Source organism: Amia ocellicauda, chromosome 19, assembly GCF_036373705.1.
Source record: "Amia ocellicauda isolate fAmiCal2 chromosome 19, fAmiCal2.hap1, whole genome shotgun sequence".
Taxonomy (NCBI): Eukaryota; Metazoa; Chordata; class Actinopteri; order Amiiformes; family Amiidae; genus Amia; species Amia ocellicauda.
The window spans coordinates 19,187,150-19,201,026 of NC_089868.1; the positions used below are offsets into that span (position 1 = coordinate 19,187,150).

Consider the following 13,877-nt stretch of genomic DNA (forward strand, 5'->3'; position numbering starts at 1 on the left):
TTTGTAGAGAGATGTGCACTGTAAGCAATATCAAAACAGAAAGCAGAAGTCGGGTGTTGCGCCGGGTAAAATAACTATATTTATATATTTAATAAAACTACATTTCCTCTGCGTGTGATAGTGGTAATGAATATGTATTTCCCTACGTTTCCCAAAGTCCATTGCGGAACCGTCGCTCGCCATATTGAGATTTGTGAGAAAGCGCTGGGAAGTGCAGTGCACTTAAAACAGAAAATGTAAGTACATAAACAAGCACGGGTGGGAAATATTGTGTCAAAATGAAGTTAAAATGTAGCCGAGGTGCTATTTGTGGAAATGGGGCAATGTAACAAGAACAATAGACATCCGCCTCGGAGGTGGCAGCCGCGGTAACGTTGCTACACTTGCGGGCTCTCGTCGTGTTATTGTGCTTCAACCCAGCCATCAAATACTTCATTTTATTTGTACGCATTGTTAGTTTAAACGGCGCTTTTGCATCATGAAGATGCCGGTGAAAGCGAAACTGCAGGTTTTCAAGGGAAAGCACGGCGTTGTGTCCGCGATGTGCCCAGCTGGTAGTACCATGTTGTCAACCTCCACACAAAGGATGACAAAAAGAGCCGTGCTGTGTGAAATCTCGATTGATGGTGAAATTAGAAATGAACCCCCCCATCTTATTATGCATGCGTTTGAAAGAAGGGGCCACGACGTATTGCCTTTTTACCAATGTGCTTTAGTTTCTCATAAAGGCGATTTCGCATCGAATAAGTTGTGTTGAAACCCCAGCCTGCGGGTGTGAAGCGCACTGCCGAGTCCGCCGTGGGGCTGCCGGGGAAGCGGACAGGACATCAGCGCTCAACCGTAGCGGCTTAAGCTTGCATATACATTTTACAGCAAAGATAAATATTACTGTGAAGTTAGTCACACTTACACATAGGTGCCTGGATCTGTGTTTCTATATAAAAGTTGGAAAATTAGAGCAGTTGGTAGGTTCTAAAATGAAATAAGGGAATAGTAGCTGTATTATAGTGCCTTTTATTATATATTATTTGTGCCAAGTTTAGCTCCAGTTTAAAGGTAACATCTCTTCCCTGTGCTAAACCTGTCTCTTCTGCTTTTATTACAGTTCTGCAGCAATGACCCAGACAGTGCAGACCAATGGGGTTCAGCCCCTCAGTAAAACCTGGGAACTCAGTCTCTATGAGTTGCAGAGGACTCCTCAGGTACGAGTATTTGACTTAATTTAAAGTCTCGCCCAGTTTATTCGTTCGATACATTATTTTCAGTATTCCCAGCAATGTGCGACCTTCACGTTTATACGCATTACAATTGTGGGCTTGAATGTGGGCATTGATGTTCATTCGGCTGTATCTTTATAAAATAAAATGCAGAAGTCCAGTCAAGGTGTAAATGTTTCTTGTATTGTTGGCATAACATCCCATTGTGTCTGTTATTACATTGTAAACATTACCTCTTTGTCACTCTGCTAAACAAATATAACGATTAAACGGTTGTGGAAGAGACAAATGGAGGATGCCAGGGTGCCCGTTTATTAAGGCCTGCCCTGTGGTTTTGCCCGCAGGAGGCCATCACAGACGGGCTGGAGATCGCCGTGTCCCCACGCAGCCTGCACAGCGAGCTGATGTGCCCCATCTGCCTGGACATGCTGAAGAACACCATGACCACCAAGGAGTGTCTGCACCGCTTCTGCGCCGACTGCATCATCACCGCGCTGCGCAGCGGGTGTGTTCCCGCGACTGTTGTTGACTGGAAACATTTTCAAAAGAGTTCCCTTCCTTTCTGTGGTTCTTTAAAAAGGCTCTATTTATTTTCCAAAAGAACGTGTAAACAAATATACTTTTTTCAATTGACAATCAGAGGTATTGTGAATATCTTGCAGTAATGTCCCTCAGTCACAATTTGCTCGTGCTGTCCAGTAGTTGAAACCCCTGTGAACTGTTAGAACAGACACGGAAGAGCACTGCTTAGGTCAGGCAGTTATTTGTTCCAGATAAGGAGGAGGTAGCCATGTGTTTTTACTATGGAAAATACATGTTTTTTCAGGTATCACAAGGGCCGTAAAATTCCATCTGGATGTTTCTTTTGCCATCCCAAATGCTTTTTTAATCAGTTGAAAGATTCATCCTGACTGGACAGTAGATATTAGGTCATGGTGGGTTATTTTCTCTTTTTTTACAGAATTTGTGGCTTGTTGGATTTGTTTAGCCATCATCCTCCTGGAGTGTGTTTTAATCACACATTTAATTGTCCTGCAGGGACGGGAGACTGTGGCACTAGTGGACGGAGGTTGTGCTCCCGAAGCACTTTAGCAGTTGTTTGGCTTGTACTGAGACACGGAAGCTTTAAAACTGCAGGGCAATCTTCCAGATTCAATCCCCCATGACCTGCCTGTCAACAAATCAGACTAGGCCATGAGGGACACACTCTGTGCACATACTGTAATAAATTAATAGGATATTGTGGAGACTATGTAATAAGAAACACAGAACGTTACCTGCTTTAGTATGCTTGAGTGCATAGGTTGATTGTTGTAGACCTTTTCCATTCTAAGGGGCTTCACTCATTAAGTATCGTATAGAGCTCTGTTCGTTTTCATAATTCCTAAATAGGGTGCCATCTGGAAGTTTTGCGTTTTGTTTTTGTTTCCAGAACATACCATCGAGTTGTGCACAGCTTGAATGTGTGCGTTTGTTGTGAAGTGTTTCATCTGAACGTCTTACCAACGAGTCTTGTTTGTGATTCAGGAACAAGGAGTGCCCAACCTGCCGGAAGAAGCTGGTGTCCAAGCGTTCTCTTCGGCCAGATCCAAACTTCGACGCGCTGATCAGCAAGATCTACCCCAGCAGAGACGAATACGAGGCCCACCAAGAGAGAGTCCTGGCCCGCATCAGCAAGCACAACAACCAGCAGGCTCTGAGCCACAGCATCGAGGAGGGCCTGAAGATCCAGGCCTTGAACCGGTCAGACTCCTTGTTAAGCTCCTCCTGTAGCAGGCTTGGGCGATGGTGTTCAATCTGTGTGAAGATGTAAATCGTCTTCAGAGTTCCATCCTTGGGGTTCATGCAGTTGTTGTCATAAATAGATTTACGATCTTATGTGCTGATCAAATAAGTTGCCTATGCAAAGACATTGACTGCCCTTCGTGGATATTTGTGCAGCAAGAATTATTGGATTGTAAGTAACAGAAAAATGAGAGGACAAGACTTCTGTTCTTCTCAAACAAACAAATAAATAGCCAGTAATGGAATACATGAATTGAGATCCAGAGGTGGAACAGTAAAGAACAAATTCTCTGATCTCCGATGATATAAGTATGATGGTCGTTTCTTTCTGCTTGGCGTGCCTGATGGTCTGTTCCTTATCTCTCTCCCTCTCTACAGTCTTCCGAGGGGAAAAAAACACCAGATTGAGAACGGCAGTGGCGCCGAGGACAACGGGGACAGCTCCCACTGCAGTAACGCCTCCGTGCACAGCAACCAGGAGGCAGGGCCCAGCATCAAACGGACAAAGACATCGGACGACTCGGGCCTCGACATGGACAACACTACTGAGAACGGGGCGGGAGACCTGGCCTTGGATGGGGCCTGCGAGATTGAACTGGTCTTTCGGCCCCACCCAACACTGATGGAGAAAGACGATGCTACACTGACCAGGTGTGTGTCTCCTGTCAGCCTGTAGCCAGCAGCCATTTTTGGACTGTATGGTTTGAGGCTTCTGTTTGGTTTAGTTTAGGGGTCTCAGAAAAGGTCTACAGCAGAGGGCAAATTTGGCTCTACTGAGAACACTTTCTCTCAAAAGCAGAATGATCATAGTAATTAGTGGTCCTTTTCTCTGACCCCTAAAAAAGGAGCATGAAAATGGCATTTTAATGTTTTCCCGATGCTAAATTGTGTTAGTGGCATTACCACTTCTTAAAGCTCAGAAGGTCTGTGGTCATGGTAGCCTGGAAACATTAAAAAGCAATTTCATGCTCCGTAGGCTGCGCATCTAGAACAGTCCCTATCATTGACTCTTTGCAGTATCCGGTTTGTTCCCAGGTACATCAAGACTTCTGGGAACGCCACGGTCGACCACCTCTCCAAGTACCTGGCGGTCAGATTAGCCCTAGAAGAACTGCGGAAGAACGGAGATACCAATCCCATCAACGTGGAGGCTGCCAGTGAGAAGCAGTACACCATCTACATCCCTACTGCCAACAGCCAATTCACAGTATGTACAACTGGGGCTAATAGGACAGACACCATTTTTTGAAGACTATTTTATTATACATATTGTTTTAGCATTGATTGATTTAAATACATTTTTAGCACTTGGCATGCAGTTAATCCTGTGTGCTTTGTAGAATCTGGCTTTGGAATTCTAGACAAATAAAGAAAAAATAATTATTTTGGGGTTCAGTAGGGTACGAATGTTGACAAGAAAATTGTAACTTACTTACTTTGTCACTAATTTGCTGTAGTAGGTTGTGCTTGAGCTCAACGGCCGCTGTAGTCCGAGCACAAGCCTGGACACCTGGACAGATCATTTCCCTCAAAAGGAATTTTGGTTTCTGTGAATTTAGTCTGCAGTCTGTGGAATAAGGTCATTTAACCTAGAATGTTCCTGTAAAAACCAAGCTGTATAAATGGGTAATGTAAGTAACAATTGTATTTCTTGTAACAATTGTAAGCTGCCATGGATAAGCGTGTCTGCCAAGAAATAATAATAGTCCTCCACACCTGCAGTTTGAACACAGTTGAGAAACACAGCCTGCACTGTGTGGGGTTTATTTGTAGCGGTTCATAATGTCCGTCTGCCTTCTCACTAGGTTCTGAATGGGTCCTTCTCCTTGGAGCTGGTCAGTGAGAAGTACTGGAAGGTCAACAAGCCCATGGAGCTTTACTTTGCACCGACCAAGGAGCACAAATAGTCAAGCGACTCTGACGAACGGACTGAAGCGTTTTTTCTCCTTTCGTCGTTTCTTTGTTGGATTTATTAGATTCAGACGCACATGTTTCTGAATAATTGTTGCTGCTTTTTGTTTTTTTACTGTCTTTTTTATGGGTGTAGGGTGGGAAGTGGGTGGGGGGGGTACCAATTCTTTGTAATGCCCATAAATATACAGTTTCATGTTCAAGCCAAGCACTTTTTTTTCCCCCCGTTTGAAAAAGATCAGTTCTTTTCACTTTTAACTTAATGTCCCTTGGAAATTCTGTATAATTTTTTTTTATAGCTTTGCGGTAGTAGTCCCTCATGTGCTTTTAAAATGTGGTTATATAACTAGAGGATCTGACCTTCCCTGTAAGTTGTACTGTTTTCCAATGCACCAAACTAATACACAATTATCAGAGAGAATAGGTAAATTCTGAAAGCAACATTGAGGGCTCTTCCAAATATTAACATTTAAAATCCATGTACAAACACGTTTTTTAAAAGGTTGCTCTTTTTATAAGCTAAGGAAGAGTTAAACATGTCTGCGGATGAAAACATCTTTTCACTTCTATGTGGAAATAGGGAGCAAAGAATTGGAAAGAAGACAGACCATGACCTGATGACCAGTGAAGTAATGAAAGCCCATTGAGCATGTTCAGTTTTAAGATGAAGGTGTATTTTACATAAAACCTATACAGGTTACCAGGTTTGAAACGATTGATGTTGTTTTGAAAAAATATATATACTGCATTACTTGTTGAACAAAACAAAAAAAAAAACATTAAAATATATATGTGAATGAGATTGTAAATTCCTCATCTGGCATGCATCTGTTTTCTGTGGAAGAAAGGGAGGTCAAAATGGTTTCATTAACACTATAAAGGTAATTCATTGGCTAACAATTGGTATATAGCTAGATTGCATCAAATAGGAATTTACCAAAACAAGATAGTGTGTTTAATATTAAACACATGTCCCCGCACTTATCTCCAGCTCCTTACACAGTGCATGTGAGTTTAATTAGTTTAGTTTTGGATTCAGGTAGTTTAGTTTAGTGCTGTAGTTTAGTCCATACACTGGGAAGCGAACGCAGGCACTAAACGCACTGCTGGTATTTAATTATTTTATTGTCGTTGAGATGTTTTATTCAGATTCAGCAGTAATGTGTCCTTTGTGACTTCACTGCTTGAAATCACATTTTTGAGCTCAGGATTTGTGCTGCAGACTCCATAAAGCAAGAATACACGGGAGTGGAGTGAAGTGCAAAACTAGAGCTATAAAGCAGAGTGAATTTAGCATTTCTGTTCCTCCCCAGAAGACATTTTGTTGTTTGCTGGACCCTGGACCTTTACAGGATTTTTCACTATTATTGTAAGCATTCATTTGTTCTGGAGAAGAAAACTAAATATCCATTACATTTCACAAGTGTTCCCTAAAACCTCTGTGGTTATATTGCTAAAGCATCACTCGAGGAGCAGCAGCAGTGCCTGCAATGTACAAGGGAGGTTTGCAGACAGGAAATGCAAGTAAACATTTGTGCAGCATCTTGAAAGATTTGCTCTCATCTAGTGCAGGGCTGTTCAAGCCCATTCTCTGAGCACCCCTTGCATTTCAATCCACCTAGGTTATCTTATTGAAACCTCAATAAACCAATTGTTTAATTTGACCCTGTTCTTAAATGCCCTGAAATCTTGAAAGTAGTTGAAAACAATGTCTCTAATGGAGCAAATTATAAGTTCAAGTTAATTGAAAACTGCAGAATGTATTCCATTTAAAATTAAGTATATTTTCCCCATATAGGTCAATTTTAAACATTCGGTTTTGTAACTTTATTAAAACATTTCCATTGAATTGTTCCAATAAACAAAATATTCCCACAATCTCAAACTGCTCACCTGCTTTACAGATGTGGTTCCCATATCGGTATCCGTCTATCAGTGAGGGCCCTGGGCTGAAAACACTGCCGTGAGTTGATAACAGTAAGTAGACAAAACTCTTCTCTCAGAATAAAGCTTTTAATAAACCCTTTACACTTACTTCTAGTTAACACATTTTAAGAAAAAAGAATAAACAATACATACTGAACACAAAGAATGACACTGAGGGGATAAAAACAAATTCAGACATCCTTTTGATTATTTAATTGCCTTTAAAGTTCGAAAGGAAAGTCTGACACAAATCAACTATCGGTTAAGCTCATCTTTGCAGTAAACGGATCTTAAATGCAGAGGTGCCAGAGAGCTGTGATGATTCTTTCCTTTTGATAGAAAGGTTTGATCAATTATCTGTATTTTTCAGTTCTCTGGATCATTAGTCTTGCATGCTCTTGCAACAAAACCTGTTCCTGAAAATATCCTAAAGCTGATTTCAAAGAAGCATAAAGGGTGAGCAAGGTTGCACCAGGTCAACACTGCTGACAAAATACACAATAATACTCTCCTCACATTACAACCAGAAGGAAGGCGATAGGCTTATCCATGAGCACAGCAAAGCAGGGCCTGGTTAGATGTTGATTTTATTTCATGTGGTTGTGATCATTTGTTTACAGATTACCTGGAAACCATGCTAAGAAAATAAACTCCAGTGACACTTGCCTAGCGATGAAGTCACATTTTGTTTCAGTGCAGGGAGAACTCAAGGTGACCAGTCACTCAACCTTCCAGTTTCCCTCATCAGTGCCGACGCTGTGGCCTCCGGTTTGGCCCGCAGTGTAGGTGGGCACGCTGTACTGGGTGAGGACCGACTTAAACTGGGCCAGGGTGGCGTCTGTGCGGACTCCCGTCGGGTCAAAATGAGTCCGGCTCACTCTGAACCCGGCTTCCGTGAGGTACTGCAGGAATTTATTCAACCTAATGATGCAAAGACGGAGCAAGTGGAAAACCAGTGAACACACACAACAGTTGCTTTGAGGGAACTCTTTATTTCACCTCTTTGTTAAGACTTACAAACTTAAATTAACTACTTCTCAAGTTGAACTGATATAGAAACTTGACTTTTTCAGTCTATGATTCGAGGAGCAGACCTCGCAGGTCGGGGTGTGTTGAAGCTCACAGAAACACCTGTGCCAGTGTTGTCTTGTTAAAATAACCAGTGGAAAGCACTTACTTTGGCATGTTCATTCCCCGGATACTGTGGCGATGGATGCTGTAGTAGAATGGAGGATGTTCCATAGGGGGCTCCGATTTCTGCCTCTTCAGCATATTCCCCGTTTCTTCATTTGTTTTCCTCTTTCCTATAGAAGGACAAAGATTTTATTTTGAGTCTTCATCACTTGGTGGGCATGACAAATGTATATCTTTCATGCCATCAAGGTTTTTATTCCAGCCATACATAATACATTCAAGTTCAGCAGTTTGCTATACCATCGTTTGTACAAATGCCAGTGTTGTATGCAGTACCTTGCATCGCTGACTGTTCAGCCGTGGCCGTGTCTTCTGGTCTCTGCGAGATTTGAATGAACACCCCGCATTCCTCTGAGGAGAAAAGACAACGTGAATCTCAAAGAGCGGTGCCAGATCCCAAAATAAAAAACAAGACAAGTTAGTGGACAGCTGAGCAAAGTACTCATTAGTAACTTAAAAACGAAACCTAAAGCAGACCGTGTGGGTTACAGAGCTCGCAGGCTGACTCGCATACCTTGGTTGATGTGTTTCAGTGGGCTGGTGATGGAGAATTGTTTGAGCGTCGTGCACTCCGACTCGCAGAGCAGTGTCTTCACAAGAGCCTGGATGTCATCCATCCCGTGCTGAACTGCTTCAAATAGCATCCTTCTCAGAAAGCCGGTGTTGAAAAGAGGACCCGCCCTGGAGGAGAACGCAGAAGAAAGAGCCAGTGATGACGGACATGCAGGTATAACTCTCTCAGACAAAAAATGTGTTTATACTACCACAAATATTTCCGAGTTGGCTCCAGAGGGCACTATAACAGACTATAATTGACTGTAACACCTTCCACTGAGATTCATGACTTACTTACCAGAGTGGCCCCAGTTCGACCGCTGTTTTGCCCGGCATGCTTTCATGGCAGTTACAGGGTAGCTGCCTGTACAGGTTTTCTAGAGAGAAGAGAAGAGAGAGGTACAATCCCTCAGTAATAGAAATAACCCCCAATTCTTCTCTGTTTGTTCATACTCAGATTTTAAAAAAGAATCTCACTCTCACCCTCAACCATGCTGCCAGCTTTCAGGAACACCCTCTCCTCACACCACTGGCAGTGGATGAGCTGGCGGATCTTCTTGGCAGATTCGTCCGCCTGTGTGGGGCCTCTCAGCACTCGCACCACCACCAGGAGAAAGTGCTCCAGTGCCACTGCCAACAGCACCTCGATGCCCTTGTTACAGCGCGCCGCTGCCCTGGGTGGGGCAAAGACAGGTTACCTCTAACACACTCACTCGGCACGAGATAGCATAGTCTCCGATCATTTCTAGATTACCAACACACATAGACATCTCAAAGTAAAAATGAAACTAGAACGCTTGCCACTCTGGCCGTTATTGTAAATAAGAATTTGTTCTTAATTAACCTGCCTGGTGAAATAAAGCTTATATACACTAATACCATACCTTGCCACCGAAGCCAACACCATCCTGGCCGCCAGCTCCTTATAGTACTCTGTCCTGACTATATGACAGCCATAGTGCCTCAGTGTCATGTTCAGAGCTTTGGAGTAAAGAGAGCCAGTGTCCGTGGAGGTCACCGACACGATGCCCAGATTGCGTACGTTCCTGAAGGCGGCATCGAGATAATTCACGGCTGTACCAAACGGGTCCAGGTGTCTAAAAAACATCATCCAACATTGTGAGGCATTACAAGCAGGAGAATTCAAGATTTTATTCAGTGGAAGCAGCAAAACCCTCACAAAAGGGTATTTTTTACTCACCAGTCTGCTGTGTTTTGTTCCAAACATTAAATTATAGTGGAATTTCTGAACACTCATTAAAATATGTTTTTTGAATTAGCGCTCAATCGTTAGAGTAAGCCGAGTGAAGTATGTAAACATGCCCTAGATTTTCATGCAGTACTCATGAATAAAACAGACTGTTGGCAATAATAAAATAATAAATTGAGAGATACAATTTGTTAACACCTGGCCTTCATCCCTGCTGTGACTTACATGTAATCGAAGGAGCGCAGGTGCATGATGACATTGGCATCCATCTTGATGATTTCAACTGAGGCTACGTGACCCTCCTCCTCCTCGGTGCCCTCGGGGTCTGCATGCCGGGGGCCACGGCCTCCCTCCGCCCTCATGTGATTGAGGTGGCAGTTCTCCCTGATCATCTTCACACACGTCTCGTTGATGTCGCTGATGGTGACCTTCACCGCGCTGCTCAGATGCTTGGCCCACTGCAAGCCCATGATGCCTGCGCCGGGAGAGACAGGGACGGTGTTTCACTACGTCTTTCTGCGATGGGTTCTTCAAAGTTCAACCCTTTAGCTAAGGTCTTGTTTAACCAATCATGCCTCACCTGTTGCTCCAAAAGCATCCAGGCACTCTAGTGGATTTCGCTCCTCTGCCAGAACCGCCAAAGAACAGAACACCAGCTGTCTGAAACGAGCGGCACAGTCGCAGAGAGTCACCATTAACACTGACCGCACAGCGTGTGGATTCAGTGAAAGCTGGACAACAGGACAGGGAGTCTCTCACCTGTTTACTTTCATCTTGCGGTTGAAGTAGGTGTCGCTCTTCTGTGGAGTGCTGTAGTTCGGAAGCAGTTGGACGTTGGTGCCCAGCTCCTTCATAATTTCACAGGACTGCCCAGCAGGAGCTAGAAAAGGGAAAACAAAAATCCTGATTAAAAATGAAGATTAATATTGGATTTGAGAGTATAATAGGAACTGCAACTAGAAATTACTTGCCTTTAATTTCAATGGGGACGTCCGTCTCTCCAGTGTAGCTGGCTTCGGTCTCCCCTTTGTTCACGTGGCGTTTGAGGTGACTAACCATGTCAGTCTTGCGAGCGATGGTCACCGAACACACAATGCAGTGGTAATGAGCCACCAATCGGCTTGAAGGCTGAGAAGACATGATTTAAACAGTTACATAGTTCATTTTAATTCCAAATACTTAAAAAAAATGGTTATATTGGTGCCAGAATAATACAAATAGAATAGAAGTAAAATAAACTGAAATTTCTCAAATCAATTTTGTCAATCGTGAACAAGACTTCACCTGATCTCCATTCAGGTTTGGCTTCAGTTGTCTGCAAGGAAGATGACAGATACACATCCTGTGCCCTGTAAAAGAAAAAGAAGTGTCAACACAAACACTAGGATTGAAGACACGCAATCTCATACAGAGTAAAGAGTTTGTTTACCTGACTGCATGACTACATCTACCTCAACTAAAACTCACAAGCAGCGAGTAAGCTTTTTCCAGGCGATCGCACATACTGTATTTTATTTAAAAACTGTAAATATTAACAAACGTGGAAACAAATTATGTCTTTCATGTCAAGCAGTAAAAAAAAATAGTAATCTTATACAGAATCTCAAAGCAATATTGGTAAAACTGTACTATTTCCCCAGGCACGAAATGGGATTCGAAGCCAGCTTCAAAAGAAATGAAACACATACCTTCAAACTCTACATAAACCTTCCAGTGCAGATTCTGTAAGTGGCGGCGCAGTTTGTGATTGTAACAGGCTTTAAACTTCTCCTCGGGGCATAGTGGGCATGCTTTCCTACCAGCTGAGGACAGAGCAGATTTACTTCAATATAAATTCATACTTACACAGCCTAAAAGACTTGTAACTCTTAGATGCAAGACAGAAGTTGAAAAAAAAAAAAAAAAGAGCTCCCCAGAGGACATTGTGTGTATTAAAACAAGATGGAACAGAAATCCATAGTGATGCTACTCTGGGATGTGTGCCACATGACACAACTTACCTCCTTTTAAGTCTACCAGCTTCTCCAGTCCTTGCAGCTGAGTCTGAATAGAAATGTGCCTCTCTGAAACAGATAATATATAAGCATCAATTGCTTAAATTGGCTGTAGAGATAAGACTCCCTAGACTGGAGTGAGACAGATGAATGAGGTCCTTCACCTGTGCAAGATGCAGATGCTTCCCCATTATCCAGCTCTGGCTCCTTGCTGACGCCACTGTCATGGGCATCTCCACTGGCACTGGTTGCATTCTCGTCTTGCTCACACTTCACCTCCTCCGCTTCTCCCTCTCCAGACCTAGATTCGCTAGAAGCTCCTGAAATTAAATGAACACACACATTAGCAATTCAAAAGGTCAGTTTTATTTCCGTAGGCACCACAAAAGCAGAGGAATTTGCATCTGCTTCATTACAATATGCTTTCTGTTCCTCATTTTATACACAAATGTGCAAGAAGCCAAATTCAATTTAAAGCATGATAAGCCAGTGCTCTTGCAGGGACTTTGAGGTACATGTGTTAGATGTATATATATGCACACATTTGCAGAAAAAGATGTGTTGGACCATTAAATGCACAATATAGATTTCATAGGACTGTTTTTCTCTACAGAGGCAGGAAACAACAGCAATAGGATGAAAAGAGAGAAGCTCCTCCCACAGGGTAGTTGGGCAAAAAAAGCCTTCAGCCCAGAGAAGCGCAAAGAAAAAGCAGGCTTTGCTTCAAGTCCACCGAAAACATTCAGTACGACAATTGTGAAAAGCAAGAAAATAAAGTTATTGCTATGTTGTTACAATGCAACCAGCAAAGAAGCTAGTTCAACTATAGTTTAAACTAGAGCTTTACTACGCTTCTCCTGCTGTCGCATTTTTTATTATTTTACTTCGCGCACAACAGATAAGAAGTTAGATTAATTTGCACTCTATAAACTTGGCTATGCATGCACAAATCATGCAACATATGTCAAAATGTGTGTGTGTGTGTCTATATAGGTCTGAACATCTCTCTCTACCGCAGCTAAACAATACGGTCCTGTGGCGGAGTTGTGCAGGCAGAGCATGGTCGCATCGAAATAACCCTAACTAGATTTGTACATTAAAACATCGGAATAAACCAGTCGCACTTTTATATGCGTTAAATAACACACTCAAATGCTATTGGTAGTATTTTCATAACCTTTCCAGGAAGGGCGAATTTCTGCTTATTTATTAGTGGGTCCTGTGGTGGAGCTCCGCGATGAGGCCCACTGTTACTTTAGCGAATAAAACAAATACAAGGCAAAGACGAAGCTCGAATTTAAAGGCACATTTGAAGCAGCTATACTATTGTCTTATTTAAGTATTTTTCTTAGAGGTCAAAAATATCACGAAACTGAAGTTGTCTTACTATTTGCGTCGACGTCCTCCTGGTGTAGCTGTAAAGCGTCTCCTTCCTTCAGCTCCGCCATTTTACTAAAGCACCGTAAACTGCGTAGAGAGGCTGGATTCTGCAAAGCTGCTCCACTAGCTAGCGCTAGAGCTGTCATTAAAATATGCACGGCCAGACACCTGAAATCTCAGAAATAAGTGAGTCCAAGCCTGCTTAGTATGGATTGCATTGCTTATTTCAACATTTCTCCCTATATTTTGTGATGATTGCTAGTTAAATGATTTATTTTCCTTCTCAAAACATATTTGCAAAAATAGCCCAATGGTAGTCTTATGACCGATTGGAGATATTTTTGTCCTGATCAACACATTCGCACATTATCTTACAAAATAATAGCAAGTAGTCGATGTTATATTCATGCATATTTGTGTGTTTTAATGTCCAAAAATGACCTAACTGTAACTTAAAACGTGTCTTGCATGTTCTTAAATAGGAGCAAAACAGCTTAATCTTATAAGGTAATTATCTGTTGTTGATGTACAGGGTATATATTATTTATATAAATGTACTATATTACTAATGATAGTTAATGAATCACAAAATATGCAGTTAATAATGTGAAACGACAGCACTAATTCTTATACATATTCGTGGTATTGGTTTGATAAACTTTTACAAGTCCTATTATTTCAAAAACTGCAGTGTACATGTTTAAT

At 42.2% G+C, this 13,877-nt stretch overlaps 2 protein-coding genes across 3 annotated transcripts; one reads left to right on the forward strand and one right to left on the reverse strand.

Annotated features, from left to right (window-relative positions):
• Positions 1–111: 111 nt before the first annotated feature.
• Positions 112–5,722, forward strand: rnf2 (ring finger protein 2). Of its 2 annotated transcripts, none has more exons than XM_066692054.1 (7): positions 112–236; positions 1,106–1,202; positions 1,562–1,722; positions 2,745–2,960; positions 3,381–3,653; positions 4,020–4,209; positions 4,808–5,722. In XM_066692054.1, exons 1-7 carry the CDS (start codon positions 127–129, stop codon positions 4,907–4,909), a joined length of 1,149 nt encoding a protein of 382 aa, XP_066548151.1. In that variant the 5' UTR covers positions 112–126; the 3' UTR covers positions 4,910–5,722. The 2 variants fall into 2 exon arrangements, with proteins under 2 accessions (XP_066548151.1, XP_066548152.1); XM_066692055.1 differs by having other exon boundaries at positions 4,038–4,209.
• A 1,185-nt stretch (positions 5,723–6,907) lies between these two features.
• Positions 6,908–13,270, reverse strand: trmt1l (tRNA methyltransferase 1-like). Its single transcript, XM_066692053.1, has 16 exons — positions 13,180–13,270; positions 11,957–12,112; positions 11,799–11,861; positions 11,487–11,600; positions 11,083–11,147; positions 10,770–10,926; positions 10,558–10,678; positions 10,379–10,458; positions 10,024–10,273; positions 9,473–9,685; positions 9,072–9,262; positions 8,887–8,965; positions 8,548–8,714; positions 8,310–8,384; positions 8,017–8,143; positions 6,908–7,760 (listed from the first exon to the last, which is right to left on the reverse strand). The coding sequence occupies exons 1-16, from the start codon at positions 13,238–13,240 to the stop codon at positions 7,559–7,561; spliced, it is 2,121 nt and encodes a 706-aa protein (XP_066548150.1). The 5' UTR covers positions 13,241–13,270; the 3' UTR covers positions 6,908–7,558.
• Positions 13,271–13,877: the final 607 nt, after the last annotated feature.

Bases quoted from the DNA above. Each gene is read 5' to 3' on its own strand.
- rnf2 (XM_066692054.1), top strand. From the start codon at position 127: ATGAATATGTATTTCCCTACGTTTCCCAAAGTCCATTGCGGAACCGTC. The intron at 2,961-3,380 runs GTCAGACTCCTT...CCCTCTCTACAG, and splicing joins AAGATCCAGGCCTTGAACCG to TCTTCCGAGGGGAAAAAAAC. The intron at 4,210-4,807 runs GTATGTACAACT...CCTTCTCACTAG, and splicing joins CTGCCAACAGCCAATTCACA to GTTCTGAATGGGTCCTTCTC.
- trmt1l (XM_066692053.1), bottom strand. From the start codon at position 13,240: ATGGCGGAGCTGAAGGAAGGAGACGCTTTACAGCTACACCAGGAGGAC. The intron at 10,679-10,769 runs GCAAGTAATTTC...TCCCTTTTCTAG, and splicing joins CGTCCCCATTGAAATTAAAG to CTCCTGCTGGGCAGTCCTGT. The intron at 10,274-10,378 runs GTGAGGCATGAT...CTCCCGGCGCAG, and splicing joins GGATGCTTTTGGAGCAACAG to GCATCATGGGCTTGCAGTGG.